The 19080-nt window shown below is 33.3% G+C and overlaps 1 protein-coding gene and 2 long non-coding RNA genes across 3 annotated transcripts in view; 1 reads left to right on the top strand and 2 right to left on the bottom strand.

The window, feature by feature from the left end:
- Positions 1-2920: 2920 nt before the first annotated feature.
- LOC119066990 overlaps positions 2921-19080 on the bottom strand; it is a 17943-nt gene continuing 1783 nt past the window's right edge. The window contains exons 2-3 of the long non-coding RNA XR_005085836.1: positions 18253-18256; positions 2921-3129 (exon numbers count right to left, since the gene is read on the bottom strand). This is a non-coding gene — a long non-coding RNA (uncharacterized LOC119066990). The remainder of the gene's footprint in view (positions 3130-18252; positions 18257-19080) is intronic.
- LOC119066987 lies at positions 4032-6678 on the bottom strand. The gene is made up of 3 exons (XM_037169713.1): positions 6554-6678; positions 5378-6487; positions 4032-5174 (listed from the first exon to the last, which is right to left on the bottom strand). Exons 1-3 carry the CDS (start codon positions 6618-6620, stop codon positions 4087-4089), a joined length of 2265 nt encoding a protein of 754 aa, XP_037025608.1. The 5' UTR covers positions 6621-6678; the 3' UTR covers positions 4032-4086.
- The window catches only part of LOC119066989, a 25733-nt gene continuing 22602 nt past the window's right edge, over positions 15950-19080 (top strand). The window contains exon 1 of the long non-coding RNA XR_005085835.1: positions 15950-15963. This is a non-coding gene — a long non-coding RNA (uncharacterized LOC119066989). The remainder of the gene's footprint in view (positions 15964-19080) is intronic.

The following is a 19080-nucleotide window of genomic DNA, read 5'->3' as shown; positions in this document are numbered from 1 at the left end:
CATTGTATGAGTTAAAACATACAATACAAACAATCTTAAGCTGTAGCTCTTATCACTAAAGCCTCCAAATTTGACACTTGTCAATTCAGTGTTCATGCTAGAAGCAGTGCTGTGCTCTCACCCAATTTTCTGTTATGTGTTAAGGATGAAGATGCTTAGAATAGTTAATTACGCAACGATTGAGTAGGTCGAAAGAGTTACGTATTAAGCTTTACATATGCTACTTGCGTCGAAAACCGTAGTTTGTACGTTTCAATCACTACTTTCAAATCCCTCAGCATGGTCGGCTTCTACTCGATAGGGCAAGCCAACGACTAGTCCTGAAAAATTACACTTCTCATTCCTCGTAACAAAAAATATCAATTTTGATGTACTGTGATTTACTGGACCAAACATGAAAGTGTGTCTTCTCAATAATATAAATCTTAAAATCGATCGACTTCATTTCACATTGTGTCACCTCGGTGCACTAAGCGTCACCTCGGTGCACCATGCGTCACCTCAGTGCACCACGTGTCACCTCGGTACATCATGCGTCACCTCGGTGCACCACACCCAGAAAATTATATTCAGCACAGCTGAACACTTTTTTTGAAGCGAGAAAAGTACAAATGTGTAACGTAACGTAGCAGTATAGACTTACAACTGAAATGCATTACTATTCAGCTGAGCAGGCCATAATTCTCATCTATCCTGTGCATAGTGTAGCTCAATAGACAATAGTACTGTTCAACAGTACAATAGTACGACTACTACGAAAAACGTACTGCTATAATGTACAAATTTTAGGACAAGTACATTTGTTAACATAGCTGTACGAAGTACATCTTAGCTGCACTTAGTGTGGCCAGTATGTAAAATGTACATATGTGCGGAATGTAATATCATATATGAATAAGAGATATATACGACATGTAGAAGAAAAATATAGGCCAAAATTGAATGTGTTATTAGTACCGAATTTGAGCTAGTTAGCTGTCAAAATTGTATGAGACGATGGTGTAGATGCTGAAGCGCTGTAGGAGCTACAAAGTCCCATACATTTTGACAGCTAACTAGCTCAAATTCGGTACTACCAACACAGGTTTTTTTATTCCACGAATATTCAACTTTGTCGTATCACTCTTTCATATATGGTAATATTCAGCTGTCTTGTAAAATAGTTCTGCACAGTTACCGCGTGTAACCACGCGTCAATTCATTGCACCATAGCCTACAATGAATTAGCGGGTCATCATAGAAAACCAAACACTTGTTTACGTGTCTGTTGTGGACGGTATATTTTACGCAATTTCGCGAGTCGTAGCCCGAACGTAGTGAGGGCAGTGCCTATTTTCAAAAATTTATTTCACGAATTTCACGAAAATTTCACGAATTTCATGAAAATTTCACATAAAAATAGGCCACTGAGTGAGGGCGACTAGAGAAAGTGCCTAAAATAAATCGTCCACAACAGACACGTTTTCATGCCAAGAGCCTCAAAACCGTAATTTATGTCCAAGGCATGAAAATAAGACATAAGTAATACCACAAAAAAAGTAATACTTTCATATAGAAAAAAGCCGCTATAATCTCACAGTCACAACACAGTCTTGTGAGGTGCATGTTTTAGAAAGAAAATCTATCATAATCTATTGAGTAAAATTTAAATAAATAAAAGTAACAGTGCTAGTAGTATATAAGTCAAATATAATTTTGTTTTCAATTTCGCGCCATAAAAAACTGATATGAATGCTAGCAAAACTGCGTTATCGATTTTCAAATAGGAAAGAGTGGGGATAGTGTATGTCATCCATTTTCTAAACTGAAATACTAATTCGAGCTGTTTTTATATCGCATCGTTTGTAATTCATTTTATTTGCCTCGATGAAGATGAAAGCCTCAAAAAAAGAAAGATGGTCAATCTAATAAGAAAGATGTGAATGGTAATGGATCAACCCCAACAATTGATACATATTTTAAAGCGGTTGCGAGACAATTGGATGTAAATGTCGACGAAGAAAAAAACATAACCGATGAAACCGCTGTGCGAAATATTTATATTGACGCGTTGAAAATGAAGTTACAAGGTAAAGAAATATCTATTTTCTGGACTATCAAATTGGAGTATTCGGAGTTCAATGTTAATTTCCGATGAAATTTTCCTTGGAGCGCCTTAAATTTCCATATTGGTTATATTCCAATTTGATTATTTCCGACATTTTCTAAAGGAAATACGAGTGGTAGATTATATCCAAAAAAGGAATCGAAATAAATATCAGCGACACATTTGTTGCTTTAGATAAAAATTGAGTTTCTAGTTGAGTTAAAAGAATTAAAGTGGTTCGGTGCTGTACTAGTCTTTCATTTATTTTAATCGAAATAAACAGTAGAGTCCATCATATTGACGTTTTCGTAAAACAATTATTTATGCAGGTTTGGCTGGACACGACGCGCAAGAAATAATTGAAGCAGATCGATGTGATGCGGAAAGTGGCAACCGAAGGCCAAATTGCAGTGACGGCCGTTAAGTCAACTGCCAAAGAAACGCCCGCTGATCTCCACAAAAGTGGAAAAAATCCACAGTGTACTGGATGCAAAGCATGGCAACAAGAGTACGACAATCTGCAGAAGTTATGCTTGCGGTTAACGATTCGTAACGCTGACATGGACTTAAAATTTGAAGATCTGCTGAAAGTTAAATCTGGAAAAAATCAGATGTTACCAGATTCAAGCGACACTGCGGCTACGGATGACATTTTCTCAGCGAGAGAGCTAAAATTCTTGGAGTGCATGCCCTTAGATAAGACATCCGACTCGACGTTTGTTCACCATTGCATCCAGTACGCGTACAAAGACAATCCGCTCATCCTGGTCCAAAGATCATTAAAGGGAACAGCTGAGGTCATACATATTGCCAGAAAATGGGGAAATCGGCGAGATAATTCCAGGCAAAGATCCGATGACACCGGGAAAGGTTGAACAAATCAGAAATTTGTTCATTCAGCGTGTATCTAAATGTCAGCTTGATGCTGTTTCTTATTCTGAGCGCATCAAGGATGCATACCTTAACCGACTAATAGCATCTGGTGTGCGAAACATTGCTAAAAAGAAAGGAAGTTCGTGACTTCGATATTGTTGCTGAAAAAACTTGTTTGAATACAAATTGAATTGTGTCTGAAAATCTGTGGTTTTCCTGTGAGGTAATGGATGAAATATTGAACCTGGATTCGTCGTTAAAAACATTACATTCAGCAGCATGAGAAGCGACGCTGTCATAAGTAATCATAAGTTGATAATAAGCCGGACAGTACGATTTGAATCAGGTATGTATTCGTTCTCACAACACTAGTGTCCTAGATGAAAATCGGTCGATTTGCATTCGTTTGATTACAATACTTGTCGCAACTAATACTTGTAACAGGATTTGTCGTTCAGCAACCTCATACAAATTTATCTAGACTCAAGAATTGGTAAATGCTTAGAATTATTAGGAAAAATCAGGTTTTACAAAATCGTTTTGGTTTACGTAAACTGTTGACTATCGGTGAAAACGAATAAAGTTATAAGTTCAGTACTTCGTATAGGTTTAAGTAAAGGAACAGAATTATAGTTTAATCTTAGTCTAGTCTTAGTCTAATCTCAGTCCAGATTCTACTAAATGTCAGACATGAGTCAGTTTACTTCTTAATTCAAGCACAAAACCGTTCTCAGGGTTTAAAATAGAAATAAGGGAAGTCTTAGCAAGTCTAACAAGACAACTTAATATAAAACCTACTTTGGACATTCGTTGCCATGCTGTATGGGCTCTCACCAGAGATTTGATGAAGTTAAAATGAAAAAGAAGTTTCTCCAGTAAGAGTACATTAAACAGGCGTTCTTTTTAATTGCCGAGTCATCCAAAAACTTCGCTAATGGTCAAACAGAAATTTCAACCTTGAATTACTTGCAGACGCAGACTCAGATACTAAGTTGAAAAGTAAGGAACCTGTTAGACAATAGCATGAAAAAAAAACGAAAATCCCCAATTAACATCAGTCCTTTACTCAATTCAATTCATACAGTGCAGAGTAACAAATTAATCTTTACATTGTTCTTGTCGGTAAATTACTCGTTTTCATAAGGATTCGGAGGCGTAACAATATACTGATTGAGACCAACTTTCATGAAAATGAATTTTTTCGCAATGTTCTCTACGGGTGCCAAAATAAGTTTGTTAGACTTGATAACTTTTTCGATGTGGTAAATATAGTCCACGACTTCGAATTGTTCGATCAACACACACATTTTGTGATTCAGTTCAAAATAAAATTTTACCATTCCAATGCTCACTCCATCTTTCAGTCCAATGAAATAGTCGATTGTCTTTTTCGGCCGTGTGTACAACAAACTAGTATAGATTACGTTGTCTAGCTTGATTCGTTTGAATGCACTGATTGACTTGTTTGATAAATCGAAACGTTCCAATGATTCGATACATTGGAGTTCCAAATGTGTCTCCACGATGATAACCGGCTTTCCACGACAAAATTTTTTTTGCTTGAAAATTCTCGGAACCGATTTTGATAAAGTATACTTGCTCGACATCTGATCAAGCACATCAGTCGTTCCGTTCACCAGCTTCAGCAAACATCCATTATTTCGCTCAAACGAAAAAGCAGAATGGCACCATAAAGGTCCCAATTGTCGGACGCTGTTCGACAAGTGTTTCAGCAAGTGAATGACCATCACCATATTTTCCTTGCCAAATAACTGTTGATGATCTTTCACGAATTGGAGCAAATAATTTTCCGCCTGATCCACTTCCTTGTACGGGATGTCGGCTTTCAGTAATTTGTAAACTGCTGCTGATAAAATGCGTATGTGATGAACGTACTCATTTGATACGAGACCGGGTAAGCATACTGGTAGATAATACAACAGCAGCGATCGAAACTCACTGGCCTTAAAATTTTTTCTTTGGTCGAGGGATCGCGGTTTGCGAGTAATATTGCTCGTCGGTTTGATAGCCAAAAGTCTCGCATTTAGTAATGCTCGACTCTTCGGTGGAATATAATATGTTTTGGAGTTGTTGTTTGGGTTGCAGAAGTAATTCAAACAACGTTTTGTAACTCCAAGCAGAACTGCATGCATATACTCCACTCCTATGCTAAAGATGATATTGAAATGCTCCAAACTGACTAGACACGATACATCTGAAAGATAAAAAATTCTTTTTCAACTAACGTCAGCAAGTGAAGTGATGCTTAAAGCCGTATTGACTTGACATTTACAGTTTTGAATTTTCAACAATTTTACGAAAATTTTGATTGGCGATCTACTGGCCTTTTAGTACATTCAACGAAATTACTTAAAAAACTACTAAGCGGAAACGAACAAAATCAACAAAAAAAATTACCTTTCACACCGTTGATAGATTCGCCAGCAGTAGACGTCGATACCGCTAACATTGTTTGAAGCGTTTGGACTTCGTCACGTAATGCACACGGTTCATCTCTTTCAGTGTAACGAACGAATTTTTTCGGTTTTTTGGGCTTATTGGTGTTCTCTTTAATGTTTTTTTTCTTCTTGCCTGTTTTTCCGTCGTTGCAGCGGTTGGAATTAGTAAGTACAATCAATTCCCCAACAATATCGCAGTATGTACAGCTTTCGTAGCCCCCAAATTGTTTCGTCGCTTGAAGCAAACTTTTGGCAGGTAAATCGACCGAGCAATGTGTAATAATCGGCTTAAATACGAATTCTTCACCGCCAATATTCAATGTGATTTTCCGTTGGCTTAATTCGTTCAATTCATTTATGAGTGGAAGCATGTATTCGTAACAATCCGGTTTTTTTTGATGGTAGTATAGCCCACTCACAATGATGTTGTGCGGAAGGAATCGGATATTTGGTGGCAAGTAGTTCTGGATCAATTGAATTGGCCATACAGACAGCGTGTTTGATTTATATTTGTTTGCTCCATCCAGGTTCAAACATAAAGATAAAATATTTATATCAGACTCAGCATACTGTTCGTTGATATCTTTCAATATTTTGCCATCGCGCGCATCCGAATACGATTGATTGTTTTTATTGTAGCTTGCTTCGAATTCACATATATGCGACCAGTTGTCTTTTACACTTTTTCTAATTTGTTGTTCGATCGGAATCACAACAAAAAAGTTTGTTTCAGTAGTTTTTAGCACTGTATTACATCGCGCACAACTAGATATTGTGACATCTGAACAGACTTTGTTCATGCAATGACACTTTTCACATTTTATGAAGTTGAACATATGAAACAAATCACGTTGCTCTCCGAACATTTTCAGTATTGTATCCTTTGACGTTGGAAATCGGTCACAGGTTTCTCGATTATCATTAAGTAACTTCATTAGGTCTTCCAGGCAAATTAAGCTGAGATTGTGTCTCAAGTAGTGGTTCATAATTTTATCTATGAAACAACTCCTGTCTACGTCACAATTTTGCACAACGTGGCATTCATCATTGTCTTTCGATTTCACATTGCCTACAAGAAACATTTGCTTTGTTAATAATCACTATTGCACAGACCTTGACATAGACAAAAATATACCAAAACGAAAGTCTTTTAAATCAACAGATTCTACGGCAGATTCCAACAATGCGCTGATAGAATTCATTATTTTTGTGAAAATGTTTGATTCTTGATAAATCTACTGTCGTTGTGAGGCGCGTCAACGATAAATAGACACTACAGTTAGATCTGTCAGAATAGTTCTACTTTATCAACAAGATATTTTTTTTGGAGAAAATGAGATACGGGTGTGATGACTACTCTCCACTAAAGTCAGCGAATCGCTTGAGTTTCGATTGATATTATCGATAATTTTGAACGTTTCCCATCCCTACCAATTTGTCCATCTCCAAAAAATGTAGACGAAAAAAAATTCTTGAATTTTTTTAAAAATCCTTCTCATAAGGCAAATTCGTAAAATAGTTTTTCCCGGGTCGATAAGTTTCGTGAATTTTTGCGAGTTTTACACATAGACATTTCTTTACAAGACGATTCTAAAATTTATAATGTAACAGATAATTTATAGCTCCTTCGAATTGTAAACAAACTAAAGCTACGCGGTACACTTTATGTGAAATCACAAACAATTTTTTTTTTTGAAAAAATGGTCACGCCATTTAAGAGACTAGGCCTAAAAATAGTTACGCACTCGCCTTATTCTATATCTGTTGTTCAAAATGCTTCTCTCCAATGACCATTAATTGAAACAGGAAAAAAGAATTGTGTAAATTTTATCAGCAAAACTGCTACTCCACTACCAAGACTACAATGACAATAAAATTTCTAGAATTATGTTCACAGTGGCACTGACAATCAAAGTCTTTAAAGAAATAAAATTTAATGAAACTGTACTGGCAACATTGAATTGCAATCTTAAATTCTCCAATTAGAGTGCTAATTTGATGAATTTAATTCCAATAATTGTCTGGCTGCCTGTTTGTGATTGTAATTTACAATTTATAACATGCGACTAAATTAATATTCCAAAGTTAAATAATTCGTTGTATACCCTACCGTCATAAATTCACAAGCTGCTAATAAGTAGAGTTTATTTCATCAACATTTCTTCTGTTTTTTTTTCCTTCTTTTATATCATTTCTGAACAACTTTCCGCTGACGTACATTTTCAGTCGCTTTTACATTTAAATATTAAATATTTTTCGTTGAATAAGATAAAGTACACAACACTATAATTATTAATGTTGTTTGATCCACAAAAAAAACTTCCATTAAATATGCGATGTATCTCGTCATGTTTTACCTGGTAGTTGATACTGACTGAAATGTTTAAACAAATGTTTTGCATCATTTTCAGTGCGATGAAGTGATATATGGAATCAAATTGAAGGAAAATAAATTTTAATTAGATGATCAGGCCGACAATGATATTTCCAATATTTCAGTTAGAATGAGCTAGAAACGTTCTCAATATTACCATGAATATGATGCAGTAGCGAAACCAGTTGATCGGCTGACCAATCGATTCTGTTGCATCAGGGTTTAATAGAATTTTTCCGATTTTTTGCAATAAATTTCTAGAGAGAAGCGGAAATAAGAATCAAGAAAATTAGGAAAATATTTTCTCAGCACATTTGATGTGACAGATCCGCAGCTTTCATGAATTATTAAATTTATCCGAATTCATACAATTTGCTAATTTTAAATTCGGAATTCTCTTTAACGACGATGAATTGTGTTACATTTTTTGGTAGGAATTCATGGAAATTAGGGAAATTCGATGAATTAATGTAAAGAGACATTCCTCAAAAATATGTCAACATATTGATTGATAAATACATCTGTAATAAAATTAATCAGAATATGATTGAGCGGCGTACAGTTAGAGGTAGTGAAATTTCAGTATGAAATTGCTTCAGCTGATTTTCAGCTGATCCACACAAAAAAACTATTTTTACTTCTTAATACAGTTTTACCATCATCATATAAACAGCTTTGAGTGGATGTGTGGATGAAAAACACCTGAAGCAAATAATTAACTTGGAATCGCTCAGTAGAACTAATTTAACGCAGCCAGTGCATATTTAAAAAAAAATCTTATAGTTTCTCACTGAATGAAATTTCCCCAAAATAGGCCCTGATTGCTGTGATTCTACAAACAGTTAAGATACGTTCCCCACAATGTTAACGTAAAATATTTACTGTCATCTTAGATTGAATGTGTAACAAATAAAAAAAGCTCTAATCACATCTGATAACTTCAAATTATCACTTTGAATATATATGCAAATTGTCGTCAATTTGAATAAATCGCATCAATCAATAAGTGTTATTAGCATTCATTAGGAACATTTATTGAGCGATAATTAAATTTTTAAATAAAATTTTGATAAGTACACAAGTGCGACTACTTCACTTTGATTCTTCGTTGTAGTTGTTTTTTTTTGCTCTCTCTAAAAAAGAGTATAACAATTAGTCAAAGACATATTAGGTGTACGTCATAAAGTTCATAATTATCATTTTGTATTATTTGATCTCGTGCTTGATAAAGAACGAATGATAAGTTACAAAATATATGTCAATAGAATAAAGTAATTTGTTTCGCAGATCTAATTGAATGAAGCTTTAATGCTTTGAGAATAATTTTTATTTTTATTTTTAATCGGCCGTTATATAATTTCCTCAAAGTACAAGGACATGAAAATTACATGGAATTTATTTTAATCAGATTTAAACAAAATAAACAATTCCTTAGTGCTATATTTGAAAAGTGAAAAGTGTCTACTTTGTTAAGCAGTTCCCTGGTTCCTATCGCTCTTCATTCAAACTGACCTTTCCGTTGAAGAAAAAAAAATTGCAAACAAGGATGATCTTAAAATCTTATAAAACCATTTGATGTTTCATACTCAGGATTACTAACCCTATATAACCCACTATGCCACCATGATTTGTGATATAAAAAAATTAGCTCCGGTTATAGGTTGTAAACGGAAACGGAAATCTGTGAAAGGGGAGAGAGGCTATTCATATAAAAAAATGAACCTTAAGTTGTAAGTTGTAAGTCCTGGATTTAATCTTATGAAAACAATGGGTGAGACATACACCAAAAGATAAAGACTATATCGAAAATTATGATTAGAACAATTCTCAATGATACTTATGTATATTCACGATAGGCCGCTGCTGCTGTTCGATTTTCCATTTACCATTATTCTTAAAAGCTCAATTTCCGTTCCCTATCGAAATACTTCCCAAAAAATCGTTTCAGCTTTCAATACAATGTTCGCTGAAGTATCTCGACTGTAGTCAACAAATTATTATTCTTGTTTATTTTAAGCGGAACAACACACAACACTTTCACACCCTTTTACCACGTAACAAATTGTTGGCTCAATATTATTGTTACACTGTTGATCGTGTATGCATTATGCAACCTTTTCGCATACGTATTCACAAGATGTTTTGTCATTGTTTGTTGGAATGATTTTAGCAACAATGTTGTGTTGAACATTGTATGTACATCATAAAGGAGCATAAAAGAATCACTGAATCACATCAAAAAAATATTACTTTTCGCAATCGTAAAACAACTATCAGGCGACCACATTTCCGACATTACATATATTTTAATACATACAATTGCAATTGATCTAATAATAATAATAACATGCGTCAGTAAATTTAAAGAACGACAGATTTCATTATTTAAATTCGACATTTCCAAACGTCCTTGGTACTACAAAAATTTGCACAGGTGATTGGAAATGTGTAATTATCTACAAAATTTAATAAAAAAAAACTTTAAAATTTACATGCATAATATATGTGGAACATGTAACTTAGTTTTCGACCATTTTAACTTTTAGTTTTGTATGTAACATACCTTCCTTCAAAAAGAAAAAATTATCAGAGTGTATGGTGTGTGGTTATTATATTTTGTTTTAGTTTGAAATCCGCAATTATACTTTCATGAAATCATAAAAAAACATAAAATTTGAAGTAAACGGAATAAATTATACAAATTTTTCGATCAATGCCTTCATTTACATTCCGGGCTGAAATACTTCAGTCGTGAGACTTAAAAGTTATCTATCCTCTCTAAGAATTCTAACCCTGAAAGGAACCGCTTCATTGTGGTCTTCCTAGCAAATCGACAATCATAACGTAATTTTTTGACAAATGAAGTAGTAGATTTCGTAATGAATCGGAATAACAGTAATACTTGTATAAGAAGACTTAGCCGCCAGAAGATGTGCCCTAAAAGGTATTATTGTTCGATGTGTCCCAAAAGAGACGATTGTTGGAAAGGGTCCTAGAATTTCTGAAAAACATGTTTAGCAACCGATGTGGAACTCTGACATATAAATGCAATTTATTAGCCACTTTTCCAAGAAAATGTTAATAAAATTCGACTATTTGACGTTCACCAAATTGGTTGTAAATTTTGCAAGGCCTGGCGACAAACCTTCTCTTGAATGGCAGAAATTCAACAGAGACGGAAACGGTTCCAAAGTGAAAACATTATGGTAATAACTATTGCTAATATGTTTCTACGCAAGTCTAAAAATGACGAGATAAAATTGTCATCACCTCATTTGCTCGGCCATGGGTAAAACTCTATCGAACCAGCCGTGAAAATTTGGCTCTCATCATTTTTTTCCTCTGTGTACACAAAACGATGATACATTATAATGTCTGCCGACCCGAAAATGATATAATAGATTCAATATGTTACCCGGTTTTAATTGCAGACTATTTTAAATTCTTAATAAAAAAAAAACTTCTGAAATGCCAGACTCTGCAAACGAATACTAATTTTAGCTGAATTCATTAAATCAGCATAATACTTTTTGCCTTTCCGAGGCGACAATCGTCACACAACCAACGTCATCGGTTATACCGAAGGTACTTGGTTCATAGTCTAAATCGAGTTTTGTGTTTTTTTTTAGAATGTTGATTGGACAAGGTTTTATAAAAGTCGGGGAAAAACTTTTCGTACTTAGATTATCATTTGTCTTCAGATACGCTCAAGAAAAGACAGTTTTTGTACGATTGTGCCAATATTATCAGGACTGTAACATCTGTGTGCATTTCGAAGCAATAATTTATAAAAACTCTCTGAATAAATGACTTCTAACGTTTGTATGGAACCACTAACAAACAACCACATATGTGAAAAACATTTTCTTTTGAAAATATCACAACAGCTACCTGATACTTTCGATGGTCTCAGAATTGTCAACAGATGGACGCAGAATCTTGTACTTCATTAGATTTAACATACTTTTCACCGTGAACAACACCTAGAGCTCATCGCTAATTTCTTCGTATACCATCAATATCAATACACTCAAGACCTTTCTTGGCCAATGGAATGAAACAACGACGAAAATTTTCAAACTAAAGTCTTAACACTTAAACTCGATGTCTAGTTTTCTCTTGCATTGCATTCGAATTGTAGCACTCATTGAGTATACCACACGGTAAACACATTATTACATCACATATATGTACATTGTACAAGTACGTGACCTTTATCAGACTAAACCGAATTACATAATGTTTCAACCATCTGCATAGCATATTTAGCAGCAGCGTTATAAATCTGCATAGAATTTTTCTTTCCATTTGGCTGACAGTTTTTAAAAATAAGTTCAATAATATTAAACGGCATCATATAATACATGTACATACATTCGATGTCAGCTTGCTCAATTAAACAAATCACATAATTGAGAATAAATTAATTATATTGTGACAAAATTGTTATTACAAATAAAAGTCATTAACAGCGCGGTGTGTTGTCTATAACGATATATACATGTATAAAAATACTTGCAAGTGATTATGGCTCGGATCGATTATGGTCGTTGACTCTTTTTTTTTAAGGACGAACGAAAATATCTAATTTTCTTATAAATAAACACTTATAACCACCACTTCATTATAGTGTGTATGGTATGGAGTTTACAGAATTGATTTACCCATTCGGACAAATTACCATAAACGACAAATTGTAGAATCTGGTTTATGCAAATTTTATTATTTCTTTATTTATTAGACATTAGCATACTATATAAATTTCAAAATTAAAAAACTAATATTTTGTTTACAAAACTTTAACCGATTGGTAAATATAACAACAATGAAGAAAAAAAATATTTTTTTTCCTCTGTCGATCATGTAATTCTCATAAAGTGATGGAGAATCCATTCAATCGATAATAATTGTTATTTACCTTTCTAATAAATAAGTGGCAGGGAATAAAAAAAAACGGGTAATCAGCCAGCAATTGATTAGTGAATATTATTTCTGTTTGATTTTTTGTATTGGTTGAAATTATGTTGGCATCATCCGTAAATTATATTACAACTTCCTATAATGTTTGCTTTTTACGATGAAAATTTCAATCGAATAACAACAACAACAAAAAATCATTACGAAAAAAAGTGTTTTAACCAAACACACACTCACTGTTGGCAAATTTTTATGAAAAATTCATCCAACTCTACCTTTCTAAACACTATAACAGAAAAAAAAGAGATTAATATAAGCCAGCAGGTCTCTTTTTTCAAATCGCGAAATTCGCCAACATATATCGATGTTTGAAATATGGCTGAGCGAAAATATAACACGTGCAGATATTAATAATTCAGTAAAATTTCAAAAGGTCAAACAGAGGCTTTTGGTTATTCAACTGTGTGTATAGCGATTCAGTACGAAAGAAAAAAAAAAACAGTTGCTTTTGAATGCGCGAGAGGTGTAGCCTTACACATTTAAATGATTTACAAAACAATAAACATTGTTGAGAAAAAAGGTAAATATTTGTTCGATATTTGCTCGACAGGGCGCTTTATCATTTTCTTGCGTCGCTACGTGAACTGCGTGAACTTTTTTTGGGTTATGATCTTCATAACAGATTGTTGAGAGGGCGGGGTGTCAGTGATAGTGTAGGGAGTATGAGGTCCTCGAATCAAAGTTAGTAGCATAAACTGCCAATTTAAATTGTGCATGGAATGGAGAAAATAATGGACAAGAAATGGATTTGATGATTACTCTTCCAATTAGAAATGTAAGAAAGTCCGCTAATTATATTAAACGTAAAACATGTGTCGACTGTCCAGATATTTTTACTACATTACTTAAAATTCCATGTTTTACGTCAATTTATAATTATAATCAAAACCACAATCTCTACATTGTCAACCCCATAACCTTAATTAACATAGTAGATATATGCGCCAACACAAGAACAGAATCGTCCATGATGGGGAAACGAATCGTCATGTGTTATCGGCAACGAAAACAGTCGTCTTTAGAGGATTTGTCGATTGAATTTCTATGAAAAATGGTTGAACTCATGAAGTAGAAGATTTACCACAATTTTAGATATTTTAAACAAAAGAAGTACCAGATTCAGAAATCATATCGTAGTTCGCTATTTTCCCTTTAGCCTATAAAAGATTTAATGATTTCATTGTTCAGTGACAAACTAACTGAACGATGCTTTATAAAACTGATTAATAGTTAAAATCTAGAACTCGACAATTTTTTTAATACTTAAAAAGCTTTGAACCGAATCTTCGTCGTACCCAGTTTATTACCACAAACTATTGCCCCTGATTACAGAATTTAACACTAATTCGATTATTACATTTTTTTCCCGCACGCATTAAGCACAGAAATGTTGTGAAGTGCTCTTGAGCAATTTTTCGCATCACTTTGTTATGTATCGTATATATGAACAAAAAAGAAAACAATAATCTCTCCCATTTTGGTTAAAAATTCCGATCGTCAAAATGATTAATTGTCACGAATTATCTTTCTACGTTTTGTAGATAGACACAACATTACCCAGCCGATGAACAATCATTATTTTTCGTAATGTAAATGTGCCAGAATTATAGACGATTCAAGGTGTTTTAGCGTTTTTTCCTCTCTTCTTTGCATGTTTTATTTATTTTTAATTTTTTTGTTTCACTCTTTTTATTTGCTTTTTCATTATTATTTTAACGATCTGGATTCAGCTGGAAAACACCAGTTCACACGCCACTCAAAATATATATAATAATTTCGATTCGTATATATATAATACCGTTTTCATTCAATACATTTATTAAATTATCATAACTTGGTTGTTGGTATCGTGCGCAGACTAATCTCTAGCCAATTGATATTATGCTTGTGAAAAGTGGGTTATGGTAAAGGTGTCGTATGTATGCGATTTTTTTTTTAAACCAGCAAGTTAAATTGCGTATTAAATTAATTTCGCAAATAGTTTTCAGGATGGACATCGTTTTGTGTATTATACTTTCTTATTTACCAGAGACTCGTGTGCCAAGCTGTTTAGGATAGTTTCGATAATTTCGTTTTGTGTGCTCAACAGCCTCGATCGCAAACAATTTTTTTTGTCGTTCTTAAAATATACCAAACATACTCAACCATCCATTCAATTTAAATGTTTACTTTTCAAATGTAAATTTGAGCGGATAATTTTAATAAAATCGAAAACGGATATGATGAGGAGAGAGAAAAAATATTGCGAATCATTTGTTGACAAACAATATTTAGCATCCTTTCATATCCTCAATTTCTTATTAATTAATGAAAACATTGTCACCGTTGATAAAATTGATATAAATCAAAGTTTTCTTTCCATAAAAATGAAAGCATTACCCGACCAACAATTGAAACGTGAATCCAATAAAATATGCTCTCAGTTCGCTATTAACAACACTTACATTTATATATATGTAGGTCAACTCAACATTAATCAGTTTAAATTCCAATTCAAGTTCAGGTTCAATGTTTTTTGTTTTGTTTTATGAAACAATGTGTTCGTAGCAATGAATTAGCGATATTTGTATTGTGATGTGCGCCGAGTAAATGAAATTATAAACACGCAGGTATTAGAGAAGTTTTAATTATGCGGCTTGCATTAATTTCATTTATTCAGTTATTGAGAGATGCGCCACCCATTCATTTTACGAATTAAACGGTTTATATGTAGAGAAGATGTGTCGTACGATTTTTATTGCTGTGTGTAGCAATGATATGCATCTGTTCTGCTCTCTCAGTTTTGTTGATATGAAAAAGTCTTGTTTTCCTAAACTTAATCTTGCAACATTAACATAAAATATTGGAAAATAAATTCACATCTTCATGATGGTGTTCACCTTCAAAATTAAAAGCAGAAAAAATTCTAGAAAATTTTGTTCCTCTGCAAAAGACAGAAAATGCAGTTTTCAAACGAATTCGTTAAACGGACCATGAACCTCTCGTCAGCGTCACTGCTGACGTCAGTTTAGGAAATATATGAAAACAAAAACAAAATAGTTCATCCTATGTCATATCAATGTCTCCAATAAAGTTAGTCATTTTAAGAAAGCCGTTTTGCACACGAAAAACTTGATATTTTTTATTGCCAGTTAACACGTCAAGTTTTGCTTGGCAGGAGTCTATAAAATTGAATAATAAAAATTTTGAAGAAGGTTTCAACATTTCTAATAGTGGCTTATGTCATGATCGGTTTCGAGAAATCTTCGTTGAAATGGCAGAGAATAAATTTTCAGAAGTTTCAGTATAAAATACTTGAACAATTACTATTAATATTATTAGAAGTAACAGATTTACTGACTAGACAGTTCCTGTTTGTAAAGCAATCAGAATCCAGCTAGATTCAATCTAACGTATCAGCTATCAAAATGGAATGACAAGATGTTGATGAGCGTTGGTATCTCCTAAGTAACATTCTTGTCCGGGCTTCTAAGTCAACGTCTTAAATTATTCCATTATCCAATTTGAAAATTTTCCAAATTTAATATTTCTTTATCTTAAATGCTTTGTATCAAAAAACCTGTTGGAATGATAGTAAATTGTACATTCTACATGCAGGCTTACGTGAACTGATGCATATTAAATTAATTTTTGTGGTTTTCACATCGTGTGTGGATATAATAAATAATAAAAATCAATAAAAACCGAATTATGTTCTGGAAATTTTGAGGTCTTATTTCGTGCAATTTGAACTGAAAATTAAGATCAGTTTGCTTACTAGAAAGAGGTTCCTCGCTTTCAGCGCGAATAAATCTTTCGTTTACATGTCGTATACATATCCGTTCAATAAAAATTATTTTGTTCCGAAGATATCCATTTTATTCGTTCACTCACATAAATCATGAATTTGCAATGGAAATAGTATTCCGCCCAGCCGTATTACCAATTCAATTTTCTTTTTCATTTCATTCAATTAAATTCATTATCAACTGGTAAAAAGTGTTTGTTTAAGCAGTAAGTAATAATCGCTTGTGTATAACAATGTAATGTCATATGTGTGTATGCGTGCCTCCAGCCGCATACATTTAATTTGTTAGAAAAATATGTAACATGCACGCGACGCGATTAGTGAACAAAAGCTCATTAGTTCCCATAATGTGAATTTTTTTTTTCTATATAAATGTTTCTGACGACGATATATATGAATGACGGAGACGTTTTCTGTTTGTCTAATGGAATATTTATTTTTTACATTTTTTTTGACAAAAGAAAATCCAGGAAATGCAAAATTTTAATTTTCATATAATGACAGATTGGAAACTACTATTGTTGAATTATACGTTTTTTTTTCGTAATTGGAAGCCAGTCCTTTCTGTTTGCTTAATCATAATTATGTTGCATTGTGTTTCATTATTTAATGGTTGTCTTAACAGTTAATTGTACGATTTAAAGGTTTTTTGTGCTATCTGCTTCGATAATGCTTTTCAACAGACATCAAAATGCGAAATAAAAAAATTCAAAAAATATTTTTTTTTTCGAATCGACAATGTAGGAAATTGAATTTTTATTTGCATACGGCTAATGTTTGAATTAAATATTTGTTTAAGAATCACTTACGCTAGCAACCTCAAAATTTTAATTTATGCTCTACAGCTCCACTGTACATAATAGAACAAAGCTATGAAGCACTTGCGGAAATCCAAATAGCGCAACCATTTTTTTCACTTACGAAATCGATAAATTTTCAATCGATGAAAAATACCATTTATGCAAATTCGCCTACGCCGACAAACCCAGTCTACATTGACAATCCAGTCTATCGAACCGAATCTATTTACATCAGGCATTAGTAGACATTTTAGCTGATGGTGCCATCCGGCATCGATTAACGTTAATAGCTGAATCATAATAGTCGACATAAAACTAAAGGCTCTGTTGGCCATCCATATTTTTTACAGTTGAATGCGACTCAACATCAACTCAAAATTTTAAAAATTGAAACCTCGAATAAGCGTTAGTTATACTAAATTGATTAACCGAAGAGGGTTCTAACGTATTATCCGAAACACCGTCTATCACATTTAAGGCTTTGCTTTTAAAATGCTTTCAAGAGGCAAGAGCTTTTTATGTTTTTCACTCTAATATTCCACTACATTTCAATATAAACTTAAAGCTTTCGAAAGCTCTCGCTAGAATACGTTGACATTCAGGACATACTAACAGTATTGAACATAATAAATGGCAAATGGTAAAGAAGATTCTTTAAAAAATTTGAATTTTGCGAACGTAGCGCAATCATCTCTGAAGTGTTCGTTTATATTGGACAAACTCACTCGTTTTTTACTGCGATAAGAAAAGTCCACTGAGGAAAATTTAGCGGTTAAATCGCAATGTTTCTAAAAAAAATGTAATTTTGTCGTGTTGTATACCGGCATTAAATCGAAGCGATTCACATCTGTGCCTATAAAAACGTGATTTCTTTTGATAACACGTTAAGAAGGAACACTGCTTCTCAGACGGAAAACGTGCCTCGCCAGCACATTTCTGATTCAGAATTCTCGTTCTATAAATAATGCTCGGAATGCTCATTTCTATAATTAAACAAAAAAAAATCATCGAATAAGCTGACATTTGATCCAAAACAAAGTTATGTGGCTAAACCAGTCTTGATATATAGCCGATAATTTAATAGTACCTGTTTATCGACCATTGAACGCGTACTACCAAGGCTTTGATTGGATATATCGAATCATCATTACGAAAAATCTGAACATATGCAAATCGTTCATTTCATAAATTAATTTTGTCTCGGCATAATACACCGCTATTTACAAGACACTTGCTAACTTTGCGAAACTTTTTTTTTATGACAAAAAATAGTCGCGTTCAAACCTACCGTTACTTTTAATTGCTAACAACGCAAAAATCCATCATCAAACAACAATTTTTTATTTCCAAAAGGACAATCCGTCTCAACATTAATGCCAATCCCATAAAAGTCTACGTCAACAATCGTCATAATAACAAAGTCATTATCGATGGAGCAAAAAACAAACCATCAGAATTTACGCTCTTAAAAAAAAAGACGAGAAATATTTTTCGTTATGCTTAATCGATCAATCCGAAACGATTAGACGTCGCATTTTAAGGCAATAAAAAAATTCGTCGTACTTTATCATTATTTTATTATGCATGCATAGATTTAGCTGAAAGATTATGGACTTTTTTGTTCGGTTCTTTTTTTTCGGCTTTGTTTGGTTCGAAAAAGAAATATAAATCTTGTTTTGCAAACTCTCGCAACTCAAGCGTCGAGTACCAACGTTAAATGAGGT

This window comes from Bradysia coprophila (genome assembly GCF_014529535.1).
Source record: "Bradysia coprophila strain Holo2 chromosome X unlocalized genomic scaffold, BU_Bcop_v1 contig_115, whole genome shotgun sequence".
Classification (NCBI taxonomy): domain Eukaryota; kingdom Metazoa; phylum Arthropoda; class Insecta; order Diptera; family Sciaridae; genus Bradysia; species Bradysia coprophila.
Note: the sequence above shows the minus strand (reverse complement) of the source record. Positions and strands in the feature narration are given on the sequence as shown.

What these genes read in the sequence shown, in the direction of transcription:
- LOC119066987 (XM_037169713.1), bottom strand. Translation starts at nt 6,620, where the DNA reads ATGAATTCTATCAGCGCATTGTTGGAATCTGCCGTAGAATCTGTTGAT. An exon ending in TTTAAAAGACTTTCGTTTTG is followed by an intron (nt 6,488 to 6,553) that starts GTATATTTTTGT and finishes TGTTTCTTGTAG; the next exon opens with GCAATGTGAAATCGAAAGAC. An exon ending in ATCTATCAACGGTGTGAAAG is followed by an intron (nt 5,175 to 5,377) that starts GTAATTTTTTTT and finishes TTTATCTTTCAG; the next exon opens with ATGTATCGTGTCTAGTCAGT.